The 14,561-nt window shown below is 51.8% G+C and overlaps 6 protein-coding genes across 6 annotated transcripts; 2 read left to right on the top strand and 4 right to left on the bottom strand.

Moving 5' to 3' along the window:
• Nucleotides 1-79: 79 nt before the first annotated feature.
• On the bottom strand, nucleotides 80-2,014 carry M438DRAFT_330671 (putative R3H domain protein; the record flags this gene model as incomplete). The annotated part of the gene is made up of 2 exons (XM_029903343.1): nucleotides 80-1,555; nucleotides 1,616-2,014. 2 exons carry the CDS (start codon nucleotides 2,012-2,014, stop codon nucleotides 80-82), a joined length of 1,875 nt encoding a protein of 624 aa, XP_029765880.1.
• A 2,462-nt stretch (nucleotides 2,015-4,476) lies between these two features.
• Nucleotides 4,477-5,337, bottom strand: M438DRAFT_262632 (uncharacterized protein; the record flags this gene model as incomplete). Its single annotated transcript, XM_029899833.1, has 1 exon — nucleotides 4,477-5,337. The coding sequence occupies one exon, from the start codon at nucleotides 5,335-5,337 to the stop codon at nucleotides 4,477-4,479; it is 861 nt and encodes a 286-aa protein (XP_029765881.1).
• A 334-nt stretch (nucleotides 5,338-5,671) lies between these two features.
• M438DRAFT_341420 (60S ribosomal protein L23a) lies at nucleotides 5,672-6,657 on the top strand. The gene is made up of 4 exons (XM_029904501.1): nucleotides 5,672-5,739; nucleotides 5,919-5,983; nucleotides 6,050-6,342; nucleotides 6,405-6,657. The coding sequence occupies exons 1-4, from the start codon at nucleotides 5,706-5,708 to the stop codon at nucleotides 6,490-6,492; spliced, it is 480 nt and encodes a 159-aa protein (XP_029765882.1). The 5' UTR covers nucleotides 5,672-5,705; the 3' UTR covers nucleotides 6,493-6,657.
• A 6-nt stretch (nucleotides 6,658-6,663) lies between these two features.
• M438DRAFT_341421 (uncharacterized protein) lies at nucleotides 6,664-7,441 on the bottom strand. The gene is made up of 2 exons (XM_029904502.1): nucleotides 7,249-7,441; nucleotides 6,664-7,144 (listed from the first exon to the last, which is right to left on the bottom strand). Exons 1-2 carry the CDS (start codon nucleotides 7,358-7,360, stop codon nucleotides 6,975-6,977), a joined length of 282 nt encoding a protein of 93 aa, XP_029765883.1. The 5' UTR covers nucleotides 7,361-7,441; the 3' UTR covers nucleotides 6,664-6,974.
• Nucleotides 7,442-7,572: 131 nt separating this feature from the next.
• M438DRAFT_287282 (uncharacterized protein) lies at nucleotides 7,573-9,264 on the bottom strand. Its single transcript, XM_029901616.1, has 2 exons — nucleotides 9,186-9,264; nucleotides 7,573-9,136 (listed from the first exon to the last, which is right to left on the bottom strand). Exons 1-2 carry the CDS (start codon nucleotides 9,229-9,231, stop codon nucleotides 7,677-7,679), a joined length of 1,506 nt encoding a protein of 501 aa, XP_029765884.1. The 5' UTR covers nucleotides 9,232-9,264; the 3' UTR covers nucleotides 7,573-7,676.
• Nucleotides 9,265-9,432: 168 nt separating this feature from the next.
• On the top strand, nucleotides 9,433-14,558 carry M438DRAFT_341424 (Serine/threonine-protein kinase). Its single transcript, XM_029904503.1, has one exon. It carries the CDS (start codon nucleotides 9,562-9,564, stop codon nucleotides 14,467-14,469), a length of 4,908 nt encoding a protein of 1,635 aa, XP_029765885.1. The 5' UTR covers nucleotides 9,433-9,561; the 3' UTR covers nucleotides 14,470-14,558.
• Nucleotides 14,559-14,561: the final 3 nt, after the last annotated feature.

The following is a 14,561-nucleotide window of genomic DNA, read 5'->3' on the forward strand; positions in this document are numbered from 1 at the left end:
TTCTTAAATCGGTTCGAGTTGCAAGCATCATACTCATGAGGGTGTACAGTTGCCGTTACGTGTCATAGAAATGAGTGATCTACTCGACAGTGATCTCGACACCGGACTGTTGCGACAGTTCATCACTGCCGCGAGCCATGTGACCATTGCGACGAGGGAAGCCAGAGCCGCGCTCGGGCATAGGGCCACGAGGTTGGCGAGAAGGCACACCCTGGTTGCGGTCGCGAGGCTGCTCGTCATAGCCAGTGTTATTGGTGCTGAAGGAACGGTGGCCACCGATGGGTCCAGGGTTGGATTCGCGGTCCCAAGACATCATGCCACGCAGTCCACGGGGGCTGCTGGCAAAACCGGCAGGGCCACCGATGTTCATGTTTCCGAGTCCGTTGACGAGCATGTTTTCATCTCCACGGGTGCCGATGGGAGCGGCGGAGCCAGTAGGAGTGATGGCGGGGGTGCCACCGTTCTCGCGAGCGTATTCAGCGAAGCGGGAAACGTTGTTGCCAAGGGTGGCAGGGAAGCTGGCAGTGGAGGGAACAGGGGAAGGAGTGTAAGAGCGCAAGTCAGCGAAAGACTTGGCAGCGCGGAGGTTGGGGCCTGCAGCAAGAGTGCTGGGAGCATCCTGGAAGCCGCTCAGGTAGCCCGACTGCTGGTGACGAACACCAGTAGGGTGGTAGAAAGCATCTTGATTGCGAACATCAGTAAAGTCGGTGGTTGCGGCGCGGTTGAGGCCTCTTCTCTGAGTCTCACCCTGTTGAATGGCCTGAATCTGGGGCATGGGAGGGCTGAGCCTCTGACGAGGGGCTTCTTTGTAGACGTGGACAGCGCGCTGGTCGGCCTGTCCCTTGGAGATATGGGCGAGACCCATGTGGTGAGAGATGGTGTGGATGACGCGTCTCTGAGGAGGGCTTAGGTTGGAGGGGAAGATGAACAGATCTCTGTTCTTGTCCTCCTTGAAGATCAGGAGGTCCGAGTAGACCTTGAGGGTGTCAGGGTTGTTAAGGTCGACAGCAAGTCCAACATTTCCGGCCGAGACGGGCGAGGGAGAGGCAGGGGGCAAGTGCCCAGTGAGCGAAGACATGGAAGTCTGTGTCTGGAGGGTCTGGGAGGCCATAGGGCGATGCTGTTCCTCGAGCTGACCACGGCGCTCACGCTTCTCTCTTTCAATTCTCTCGCGCTCGGCGGCGGGGAGCATCTTCTTGTACTCGACTCTCAACTTCCTGCCCTGGAGTTCAAAGTGGTTCATAGCATCAATGACAGCGGCGGTCTCGTCGGGCGAAGTAAAGTTGGCGAAAGCCAATCCGCGGAAAACACCATTGTCGAAGTGGTAGTTGAAAGCGTAGGGAAGAGGAAGACCCATGTCAGTCATCAACTGGACCAATTGCTCCTTCTTGACGGCGAAAGGAATGTTCTTGATAACAATAGCGGTAGGGATGAGCTCTTCATCGGGCTCAGAACCGAGTTGATCGGATCTGATCGAAGGAGCGCCCATGACACCTCCACCGAGGCCCAGGTAAGGAGAGACTTGAGGCATAGGTTGGGGCTGGTCGAGCCAAGCCTGTCCACCAATGTTAGTCAAGCCCAGTCCGTATTGGTTGGAAGCCGTGTTGTTGCTTACCGAAGGGAGGCCGTTTCTTGGAGCCTGTTGCGGCCCACGTCTGCGCTGGGAGCCACCCAGAGCGCCGAGAGTGTTGTTTCCAAAAGCAGCGTTGTTCCAGTTCTGACCGCCCATGTCGTATCCTCCATAGTTCTGGTTCATGTTCTGGTTCATATTCTGGTTCATATTTTGATGCATGTTGGGAGGAGCGCCCATTCTGTCATTGTAACGGGGGGCGTCGAAACGCTGCTGCTGCTGTTGTTGCTGCTGGTCCTCAGCGCCATAGAGGCCCGAAGGCAGGTGAGCGTAGGAGTCGAATTGACGCGACGACTGGCGGTGCAACTGGGGCTGGTGGCGCTGCGCATGGGGAGAGCGACTTGCAGGATTGTCGTAATACATGTCCGGTTGTTGCAGACTCATGATGGCGACAGACGGGCGAAGTCGAAGAAGAGAATTCGACAAAAAAAGAGTTTAGAGTTGTCGGGGGGATGTGATGTCAAGAGGGTTAAGGCAGACCAAAGAGTCGAGGACGTGTGACCCCGGCTAGCTCGGCGAGAATCTAACGGCAGTAACGGGTCGCCTGAACAATGCAATTGCAAGGCAAGCTGTATATAAGAGAGTCGCTATGCAGCAAGGCACGACGTAGAGTGCGAGCGAGGGCGTCGAGGGGAGAGGGACCTTGAAACGTTTTTTGTGCTAAGACAACAGCCGGGCGTCGTGGCTGTAGCTGTCCAACTCGAACTTGATTTCTTTGTCGTCAGTCGTTGTCGTGGCGGGGCGTGATCTCATAAGCCCTTGGGTGAATCCAGGAAGCGCGAGAACAATGCAGGGGAACCACTACCAAACCAGCAGTCGACAGTAAGATGATGAGCAGGTCTTGAGGGTTGGGGGAGGAGGGAGAGAGTCTTCGAAGAGGATTTCTGCGATGGACGAGCGAAAGAGTGATGTGGGCCTGCAGCTTGGCGTTATGATGCAGCAGCAAAACAGCCTTGTGGCCTTCTTTTCTGCTTCCGGCTCCCGTTTCGACGACGAGTCAGCCTATCTAGTCTCCGTAACAACAACAGAATAATCAATGACAAGACGACGAAGCTGATCAACAAGGACGTGGTGCATTGCAACGCTCCATCACCTCCCATACAAGTAGTTATAGCCAGACCCCTGCCCGCAGACTTGAATTTCACCGTGTGCCCGTCAGCGGAGGCGCATTAAAAACACATCCTCACCAAAAGAGTCGCAGAGAGGTCCGCGCCCGCACTCGGTCACCGTCGGTAAAGGCCACGATGTTGACCCTGAGTCCTGACCACGACTCTAAAACAGGGCGCCGGTCTCCACCCGGTAGTGCTGTCGATTTTCGTCTCCATACAGCATGCGATCATGCACTCTGTCGCACTGCGATGCCGCTGACCTCTTTCTTCTCATTTGCTGCCACGTCTCTTGGCCACCTTTGTTCCGTGACCACTCGAGCCCAATTGGCCCGTCAGTTCCCAAGAATCTATCCAGCTCTGCCTCCTGCAGCGCGCCGGCAGCTGATCGCAGAGCCACTGCGCTAGAGCCCTCTAGGGGCATATGCTTTGACCTTCTATGTGCTTCTTCGTCCTGAGACGCCGGCCACGCAAAGGTCTTTGACCTCAAGCACCTGGCTAGCCATTGTTTTGGCCATTTCTTCCGCTTGTTCCGCGCTGCTCTTCTCAATCAAACAGAATACGAATGGTTAAATCGCGCATTAGAAAAAACAACTACATCAAACCCGACCATATGCTTTGAGCTGCTGTAGGCTTCATCTCCGTGGATCGGACCGCATGTCGACGTTGGCTGTTAACCGCCAGGGTCTGTTTAGACATCTGTGCCGCTTACTCTGAGAAATCCTTGGGCTCCAACTTGTTCTTCTAGAACGCCGTTTCATCATCTTGTCTATTGACAGGTCAATGTGATCCTCGTCCGTTGCTTGCGTTATGCGGCAGGCGGCCCGTACCCTGCTGCCTCTGCATGTGCTGTGTGACTGCACATTCGATGTCCGTGTCGACAGAAGGCTTCAATCATACAGTTCGAACGGCCATGTGCTCCAAGGCTGTTTGCTGGGCATTTCGCGCAGCAAGACGTGTGGTTGCATACCTCCGCTGAGCATGTTGCGCTAAGCTGGCTCTACTGAATCCTGCCGTCTACTCGGGTCTTCTCTCAATATATTCAGTAAATGAACTCACTTGCGCGGAGACTTCTCGAAGATTGTCATCAGCCTTGTCGATAACTTCAAGGAAATTAGCCGTCGTCAAACAGCTTCAAAATCAAGGTTTCGCATCGTCTCGGAGGCACTCGTTATTTTCTGGAAGGTTCATTGATTCTTCAGGAGATATGTCAACTATCTCCTACGGACGTAGGAATGTAGTTGCAAGATGTGATAGATTCGCAGCGGATGAACATGACGCATGTGAGCCGCGCGCCTCTGCATAACGCATTCATCTACCTTGCATCCGACACGTTGTACTGGCCAAAGAGAGCTTCCCGTCTACCGCCCTGCACGGCATGAGATTGTGTGCTCGCCAGAGTGCATGCATCATCGATCAGTCATGTGACTCCCAATGCTGCTTGAGGTATGTAATGGTCGACCTTGGCCCTAATATCCTCTGCTCAACACCTTCGTACGCGAGACGGACGGCTCATTCGTGCACTTTTCTTGCAGGGAGGTCGCTCCATGCTGATCAGTATGCAGTTGAGAGGTATGATGTGTCTGACTTCATCCTCGAGCATTGCAGCCCAACCTGGTAACACAATGCCCTTGCACATTGCGTCTACATGAATGATTGGCATGCTGTTGTAGCTCCTGATACTGTTGTTCAGGCGGAGATGATGTCTAATTGTAATCTGACAAAGCTCAATGGAACCGATCACTCCAGAATGACGCAGAAATTGTTCCTGGTCTTTCCAGGATTGACTTCATCTTTTCGAAACCTGTGCCGTTTTTCTGAACCCTTGCCCTGGTAACGCCACAGATAGTAGATGAGTTTCGTCGATAGCTTCTTCTTGACCATCGCATAACCGAGCGTGACCATGATCTGGTTTAGAAGAGTCTCATCGAGATAGCGCGAATTCATCACACAGGGCGCTGGAAGGACCAAGAAAAGAGACGGGAAGTAGTCGGGTGCAGATTCCCCGAAACCTAACACGGGCAAAGCTCGCAGGAATTGACATGTCCTTCGCAGCATCTCTCCCCTGCCAAGCGCTTCCGGCACATAGTTCAGGACAAGGGATAGAGAGATGATGTCGAATTTGTCAGAGTTTGAATCCGGGAGTGGTCTCTCCATGAAGTCTTGCTGTTCGATTCCAGCAGCCTGTGAGTTTAGATCAATGCGTGTCACATCGAACACGTCAGACTTGGAACATGCGTTGTTCACAGAAAGAGCTCCAACTTCGAGCATACGAATTGTACGTCCTTTCGGCAAGTCCTTCGGCAGCCAGTCCAAGAGAATCCTCGAAGTATCTCCACCGCGATCGCCAGATTGGCCTTGAATGCTGGCTTGCTGGTAGCTCTTCAGACCACCCTTCTCCTCGATCTGCTGTTTGATGGCTGACGCAGTTTGTTCGTCTCCTTGACGCGTGGCATCGGCAAGAGCTTTGTGAAGACGGTGATGAGTTTGGATCAAGTTCCTTGTGGCTTTGGATGACAATGAGGCCTTTGGTTTTCCGACCGCTGGCGGCCGACCATGAGAAAGGCTGACTGGCTTTTGCTTCTTCTTGGTGTTGACCATTTTGTGGAGTTTGATAATTGTTCGACGGTTGATATTTCGTCAAATCTTGCGTAGCGAAGGGGTTGCAGAGATATACCCACCGGAATCCAAGTGATAAGGCCTGAGGATTGACTGAGAGGGAGTGAATTAATTCCGACCTGAGTTCACCGTTTCTGTTTCTCTCTCTCTCTTGTCGACGACTTTTTATTTATTTTCGCTGGTCGACAGGCCTCGAACGCCAAGATTTCGCATAATGGCTGCATGGGCGGGAGCTAGGCGAGAGCGCACGTGACTACACCACTGGCTGGCTTCGTTGGCGAAAATCAACTTCGGACTCTGAAGTTTTGATTCTTGCGCAGACGACGACTCGACCTCCGACAACCAACGAAATGGCCCCCAAGAACACCACCGGTCCCGCTAAAGGTGCGACTTACCATCACCAGGACGAGGATTCATGTCATGGCGGACGCTCTACGACGAAGGACTCTTGAACTGCGACAAAAATTGTCTTCGCCGAACTGTGTTCAACCCCAGCCTTTGATCCTCCTACTGCAAAATTCCGCATACCATCAGAACATGTCACTAACACAACCCATTCGCAGGCGCAAAGAAGCCCAGCAAGCCCTCGGCCAAGGCCGGCGCTGCCGCTAAGGCTGCTCTTCGTGGCGTAAGGACTACCTGAAATTGAGGCGTGTCAGCACTCCCATCGCTGACGGCCTATTCTTTTGATTAGGTCAACTCGCACAAGGTCCGCAAAGTCCGCCTGTCGACCACCTTCCACCAGCCCAAGACCCTCAAGCTCTCGCGCGCTCCCAAGTACCCCCGCAAGAGTGTCCAGGCCGAGACCGGTGTCGAGCAGCACAAGGTCCTGATCCACCCTCTCAACACCGAGTCTGCCATGAAGAAGATCGAGGAGAACAACACCCTCGTCTTCATCGTCGACACCAAGGCCAACAAGCGCCAAATCAAGGACGCCCTCAAGAAGCAGTACGACGTTGACACCGTCAAGATCAACACCTTGATCCGGTATGTTTTGGTCCTACCCATCTGTGTGTATTCCATCAGCATACTGACATTCATCTTCACAGCCCCGACGGCACCAAGAAGGCCTTCGCCCGTCTTACACCCGACGTCGATGCCCTTGACATTGCCGCCACCAAGCTCAACATTGTTTAAATTAGTCTCAAAGAAGGACAATTTTTACTCTTGCGCTCCGGTTATGATTATGGTCTGCTCAAAACAAAAAGCATTGGCGTTACGTGGGTGTGGGTGGCTGCAAGGAAGCAGGCCCCTTTTCGATACCAGGGAGAGATCCCAAATCTAGTTCATTCATGCCCTCGCCGTGCATTGCCTCTTGATCTCATGTGATTTGTTCTTGTATTCGTGTGATTTGTTGATGTATCATGTTCGTGGCTCATCGCTGTAAACTTCTGGACTTCGGCGTTGTGATTGACATCCATCTTTGAGGCAGTGGATCTTCTCTGCCAAATGACCATCTCTTCTATCATACAAGCCTCCATAATGTACATTCATTTCATATTCTACATCATACCAGTCGCCCAGCATCATCTCGCTTCTCGAATTCCGATGTCAGATCGTCCAGACTCCTAGAGCATGTCTCTGATTGATTTCCAAAGTCTTTGTCTCTTCCTCTTTCTTTACATGTGCGTTCTCATCTGCTCCAAGTTCTTGATGACGACCAAGTTGGCATCCATGAAACGGTCGACGCAGTTTTGCATGCAGGGCTCTTCACTTCTGTCCAGCTTGCCGGCGGAAATCTTGCCTGTGATGCACTTGCGGAAGCAGACGTCTGTGAGGGAGTGGATTGCTATGACTTTGATCAGCAAATGTCGCGTTGTGGCACCACCAGTTGGAGGGTAACCAAGGAGGGAAAAAAGGGACGAGGGAGGGAAGTGGTATGCATGTTCGTACATTGTTGGATGCGCGCCTTTTGTGTCTCGTTGACGACGAATTGTTGAAGGTCTTGCTTTTCGGCGTCTGACATCTTGGAGACGTCGATGTTGCCGCTGCCGAGGGAGTCCATTGTGATGTATATGTGTGATTTGAGGGTTGGTACGGGTGTAAAGTGGTGTTCAATGAGTAGAGTGTTTCGAGGTTGTCTTGTTGGTTGCGCTTGAGCTTCACGATTTCCTGATCATCGAGCTGCGTCATGAAATCCATTTGGCCTGCGATGTCTTGGCACGAGTATGGAATACCTCAATAGTTGTTGCAGCATTATTGAAGTACAGAACAATCAGAGAGAAGTGTGAACAATCAAATGGGGTATCAATTAACGTGTATCAACAGAATAGAAAATCGCCAGCAATGCATAATTCGTGTAACCATCCACCAGAAGCCGCTCATGCTGCAGCCAGCTTCGACAGCCTTCTTGCCTCGATGCGTGCTTGGGCTTTGGCTTTCCTCTCATCACTCAGACTCAAAATCTTTGACTGAACTACCTGAGGTTTGCCGCTCTCAAGATCTCGAGAAGTGGTCGGAGGCTTGATCTCAGGTTTGCTCGACCCAAAGTTCAAAGTGGTACCGATGCCTAGAGGCAGCGCAAGGCGATCGAACTGTGGCTTTTCTGGCGAGTACTTCTCAACCAGTTCGTCGATGGTCATATCCGCTGTAGTCTTTCTGCTGCTGCGAGGAGTTGTGCGAGGTAGTGGCTCGAGCGATGGCTGCGGAAGAGCCGAAATGTCAAAAGTGTCTTCGCTGAGACGTTTTGTATGTGTGCTCTTGGTCACCTTGGGCTTTCCGACCTTTGGTGCCTGGCTTTGAATGTTGTTGTCTCTTGCTCGTAGAGGCGACTGATCCTTATCCGCGGCGTCATCCACGAACGGACTTGAGAAGGCAGCGTTGGCCCTGAGATCACCTGCTGAAGCGGCTTTCGGTGTCTTGCGCTTCGGGCTGTTTGAGAGACCACCTTTCTTTCCCAAGACCTGGTCAAGATCATGGCGAAGGTGTTCGTTCTCTGCCTTGAATCTGGCAATGTCGCTTTGTGTATCCTGACCTGTCTGACCCGAAATCTTCTTCTCAAACTCCTTCATCTGTGCAGCCAGCTCCTTCGTCTTGGCCTCGAGCTTCTCGACCTTGAGCCTCTCTTGACGTAGCTTTGCTTGTAGATCCGTGACTTCTTCCTCCTTTTCCTTTGCGTAGTCCTTTGCGGCCTTTTGCTTAATGACTAGCTTCTTCATCTCTCGCTGAGTGTTCTCGGCATACGACTCGTACTCTCCCTTCCAGTACTTTCCTGATTGTGACCGGGGCTCCATATAGTCCATGGTCAGGTCGGTGTCGTCTTTGGCTCTCTGAATTTGGGTCGTTTTCCCCTTCTGCGCCGAGTCGCGAACTTCCTGCAGTTGAGCAGTGAGCTTAGTTCGCGCTCTACTCGAGGCCGAGGCTGATTGACCAAGGCCATCGGTGTCCTTTGATGTCCACGGACTTGGGAACTTTCCAGGGAAGGCATTTGGAAGGCCGCTTCTAGCTTGGTTTTTGGCTTCGTTGTCGATAACTTGGGCACCAAAAGAGACAGTCTTGTTTCGTCTGGTTGTTCCAGGGGTCATGAGAATGCCATTCGGCTTGGTAGGTGACATTCCAGGTGCTGAGGGCAATGCGATTGCGTTCATGTCGTCTTGCGAACGAGTTGGCATCTCCACAGCTACAGTACGTGGCTTCGAGTCGACCTCAATAGATTGTTTGATGATAGTATCTTGTATGTAGTTGGCCTCGGTCGGAGGAGCAGGAGTGCCAAAGATGGCATGCTTGAATGCGCGTGCTGCAAAGACATGGGCTGGTGTTTCTGGCGCTTCAGGGAAGGGATCTGGTCATGGGTTAGACTCAGGTGCATGGATGGGGGGCAGAAATGATACCTTCGATCTCTTCGGCGCCCTTGGAGCCCGTAATCCAGGATAGCATTATGCGGAATGATGTCGTCGTCGTGTAATCGCGTTTGCGCCAAAAACAAGACAGCCTTTGTTTACACCCAACTCCACACACCAACGCTAACTATTCTGCCATCTCGTTCACCGCCTTCCACTCACCGCCCGATTGTCAATTCCAACGGCTCTATCATCCAACTGTATGTTTCTTCTATAACCACACCTTTCCTTTCCAATACCGTAAACAAATCAGAGAAATAATGTCGGCCACAGCGTAAAGAAGTGTAGCTTCGGCTGCACCTTCTTCTATAATCTTGGTTGTGTCTTCTGGCACATTTACCACACACGCTCATGACCACCTGAAAGGATGGCACCCAAACCGCCTGGAAAGACGTCTACAAAGAATCGAAAGAATAATGATGCCCCTCCCAAAACCCCTCAGAACCCGGCAGACGGCCCTCATGTCGACTATGCCGAGGTTCAAGCGGACGAGATTGCCGTCCTTCAAGCCATCTACATGGAAGATTATGAAGAAGTAGAGGTCAAGTCTGCTTGGAGCAAGAGCTCCGATCGAGCCTTCAAGCTCAAGTTGAAAGCTCCTTCCGACGATTCTACATTCATCATTCTCTCCGCAAAATTGACCGCGACCTACCCCAAATCTGCGCCTGTTCTTCAAGTCGAAGGTCTGGATAGATTACAAGCCCACACCAAGAAGCGCATTCAAAAAGTCATCAAAACCAAGCCGGTCGAGATGGCAGGTGAAGTCATGATGTACCCCATTGCCGAAGACATCCAGGATGCACTGGAAGATGCAGTAGTCGCAAGAGAAACTGGTGTTCTACCCAGCCTTGAAGACGAACGTATGAACCAGGAAGCCGCTGCTTTTGACCAGGCCAAGGAAGCCCAGGAAGATGAGGCCAAGAAGTTACAAGCTGCCCAAGACGAAGAAAAGCGCACCATGGATCGAATGGTTTCGGACGAACTTGAACGTCGTGCGGCCAAACAACGCGACCGATCTTCTCGTACCCGGGCTAAGTCTCACTCTGACCCAATGGCCGACGACAATGACAACAGTAACAACATTGTCAACTTTGATCAAGACATTGCGCTTTCGCCTGGAGTAGAGATTGCACCTTTCAGCAGTGTCACCCTGATATCATCTCTCGCCTCCAAAGGACAAATGGGCATATTCACCGCTCAGCCTAAATTTGCAAGAAACTCCGTCATGACCCAAACCCTGCTTGCAGTTCGTCGTTTGTCTTTGAAGATAGTGCACGGAGACGCTGCTACCAAGAATCATCTGCTGGTCCTGGAGGATGAGCTAGAACAGCTCAAGGTCCTTCGACAACCCAACATCGTCAACGTCTATGCCTTCAAGGTCGAGAAGAACGATGGCAAAGATGGGGGCTCAAACCAGGATTGGGACGTTTCGGTTCTGGCAGATCTCGCTAACAGAGGGAGTCTCGCCGAAATGCTCGAGGACGGCCAGACTATACCACCTGCAAGAGCAAAACAGTGGGCTTTAGATCTGCTCGAAGCCCTGGAATACTACCACCGCCACGGTATTGTTCATAAGCGCATTCATAGCGCGAATGTGTTGCTCTTCCGATCAGACACAGGAGTGACTGCACCGAAGCTTGCAGATGCTGCTTACGAAGACAGACTGCTCAGATTACAAGGCCGAGCTAGTACTCTAGAGAAAGGCAAGAAGATGGCAGCTTGGCTTGCACCCGAATGCTCTGGAGAAAACCCTGCCTTCACTTCAAAAAGCGATGTTTGGGATTTTGGCGTTCTGCTCGTTCAGATGTTATTCGGCACAGCAGTTACTCGCAAGTACAATGGTCCGATGGCCATGCTTGAGTCTTTGGATCTTTCTGATCCGCTCAGCGACGTGCTACGCAGGTTGTTCAGCAAAGAGCCGAAAAACAGACCTGGGGCTTTCGAAGCAATCCCTAGCGAATTCTTCCGCAGCGACCTACCAATCATCAACATTGATCACTCCACAAGCCGTCGAAGACAGTCATCTTCCATGGGATTTTCTGGAGACTTCAAAAGCCCTATAGCTAGACGCTCCAGGCAAAACTCCTTGAGCGTTGGAGAAGGTCCTTCGTTCTCACGTTATGTCAAGGACTTCACTGAGCTCGGCCGTCTAGGCAAAGGTGGCTTTGGTGAAGTTGTCAAAGCCCGCAACAAGCTCGACGGTGGAGTTTATGCCATCAAAAAGGTCAAGCAAGACTCAGCAGCACAGCTCGAGCACGTCCTGTCCGAAGTCATGTTGTTGCATAGGCTTAATCACGCTTATGTTGTTCGATACTATTCTGCCTGGGTCGAAGATGACTTGTCTGGCAAGGTGGAACTAGACCAAGAATCTGTATCCTTTGCAGAAGATATGACAACCTCGTCAGGTGACGGAATTCAATTCGGTATGAGCAGTCGTGGCCTAGATTTCGTCAGCTCTAGTGGACTTGGAGACGACATCGTGTTTGGTGAGGACAGCGGTGATGACACCGAAGAAGACGACGAGGAAGACGACGACGTGGACGATGACAGCTCAGCTTCCGGAACCGAGACGAATGGCCGTGTTGCTAATGGACGTCCTATTTTCCATCGTGAAGCACAATCAGAAAGCGCCATTAGTGATGGCGAAGACACTGATTCACGCCCTCAAAGAACGCATCGTGCCTCTTCTCGCCGTTTCATGCGATCTACACTCTATATCCAGATGGAGTATTGTGAGAGGCACACTCTTCGGGACTTAATCAGGAAGGGCATGTATACCAGACCTGAAGAAGGTTGGCAGATGCTTCGACAAGTTCTCGAGGGTCTCGCTCACATCCACAACCACGGAATTATACACCGTGATCTCAAGCCTGACAACGTTTTCATCGACGCAGCTGGCAATCCTCGCATTGGTGATTTTGGACTGGCCACCACGAGCCAGTACGCCAACCCCAACAAGACAACGCCCGTCACCAACACAGGCGCTGAAATGACCAGAAGTGTCGGGACTGCAATGTACGTTGCGCCAGAGATTAAGTCAGGTTCTGGTGTAAACTACAATGACAAAGTCGACATGTATTCTCTGGGAATCATCTTCTTTGAGATGTGTCATCCGCTTAAGACCGCTATGGAACGCCATGAGGTGTTGCTGAAGATGCGAGAAAAGGAGCATGTCTTGCCACCAGAGTTCCAGGCTCCCGAAAAAGTGCTTCAAGGAAACGTAATCATGGACCTGATCAGTCACTCACCTGGCGACCGCCCAAGCAGTATGGAACTCCTCAGAAGTGGGAAGCTGCCCGTACAGATCGAGGATGAGACTATTCGGCAAACATTGCAAAGTTTGACAGATCCGGGATCACAGTACTATCAGAAGATGATGACCGCTCTGTTCACCCAGACATCTGATCAACGAGTCAAAGACTTCGCTTGGGATGCGAAGTTGAGCAAGCAGCCACCAACAGCTGACGACCTTCGTGTGAGAGACATTGCTAGGAACGCTCTCTGTTCAATCTTCCGTAGACACGGAGCTGAGGAAACCCAGCGTCCACTACTGCTTCCTCGTTCTAGCTACTACACCGCGCCGAACATTGTTCAGCTCCTGGACGGCACTGGAAATCTCTTGCAACTCCCTTACGATCTGGTACTCCCACATGCCAGACGTCTCGCAAAGCACGAACCGGCAGTTGAAAGGACATTCGTATTTGGTAATGTCTACCGCGACACATTAAGTGGAGGCCCTCCCAGAAACATCAAGGAGGTCGACTTTGACATTGTCACAAAAGAGAGCGATGACCTTGTGCTGCAGGAAGCCGAAGTTTTGAAGGTTATTGACGAAATCGTTGATGAAATTCCTGCACTGTCTTCTCAGCCAATGTGCTTCCACCTGAATCATTCTGATCTACTTGAACTCATTCTTGACTTCTGCCGCATTGACAAGTCCCAAAGGCCCGTCGTCAAGGAAACACTCAGCAAACTGAACATTCATCAGTTTGGTTGGTCCAAAATCCGTGCCGAATTGCGCTCGCCCTTGATCGGTATCCACTCCACGTCCCTAGATGACCTGGCACAGTTTGACTTCCGCGACACGCCCGAGAAGGCTTTGAAGAAATTGCAAGACATCCTTGAGGGCAGTACTCATATCAGCAGAATCAGAAGACCTATGGAACACATTAAGCGTGTGATCGATGCTATGAAGCTGTTCGGTATTCGTCGCAAGATCTATATCTGCCCTTTGAGCAGTTTCAACGAAAAGTTCTACACAGGAAGTGTACTTTTTCAGTGCATCTATGACAAGAAGAACAGGAACGTCTTCGCAGCCGGTGGAAGGTACGACCGACTCATTGACGCCCACCGCTCTCGCGCCCATGCCACAAGCGAAGCGTGCCACGCTGTCGGCGTCAGCATCGGCTGGGACGGTCTCATCGCCGCAATCATCAGACACAGGAAGAATTCAATCAGCAGTGCATACCTCAAGAAGGGACATGAAGAACTACTCAGTCCGGCATGGAACGCCAAACGCTGCGACATCCTGGTAGCCTCTGGCGATCCTACCGTCCTCCGCTCCATTGGTATCAAAGTCCTCGCTAGCCTGTGGGCCAACGACTTCAGCGCTGAACTGGCCACCGACGCCCGCACCATCGACGATGTTCTTAGCAAACAGCGCGACGCCTCGCATCCGTGGATAGTAATGGTCAAGCACGAAGCTTCCTCGACCTTTAAAGTCCGCAACAGCACCACAGACACCGAGACCGAAGTCGCAAGCACGAATCTCATCTCCCACATGCGCTCCGAACTCCGTGAACGCGAGTCCAGAGAAGCAGGTAACCACAAATCTCGCCACCATCCTTCACTCCTCCGCCACTCTTCCCACCATAACGAAGGCAACAGCACCACCGAGCGAGCTAAAAACAACGTCCAAGTCCTCATGGCCCAACACCGTGGTAAGAAGAGCAACAAATACCACATCGTCGAAGCCGCCCAATCACGCTGGGCCCAACGCATAGATGAATGGAAGACCGCACCCATCCTCGCCATCGAAGGTCGTGAAGGAATCATCGAGAGCATACGCGATGACACTCGTCTGTCTGATCCTGATTCGTGGCGTAAGCTGATTCAAAGCACGCCTTTGGCTGAGAGACAATACCTGGCGCAGGTGCATGAGTTGTTACTTGACATGAGAAAGAAGTGGGAGGCACAGGACGAAGGAGCGACCAGAGAGGCTTGCATCTTCAACTTCAGGACTGGCAATTGCGTTTATTATGATGTTGGTCTTTAAGAGCGAGCGGGGTTTGCTGGGTATAGATGGCATGGTTCTTTTGTTTCTGTCCGTAGTCGAGGAATGAATCTCTACTTTTGTGTTACCGCAAC

Source organism: Aureobasidium pullulans (genome assembly GCF_000721785.1).
Source record: "Aureobasidium pullulans EXF-150 unplaced genomic scaffold scaffold_1, whole genome shotgun sequence".
In the NCBI taxonomy this organism is placed as follows: Eukaryota; Fungi; Ascomycota; class Dothideomycetes; order Dothideales; family Saccotheciaceae; genus Aureobasidium; species Aureobasidium pullulans.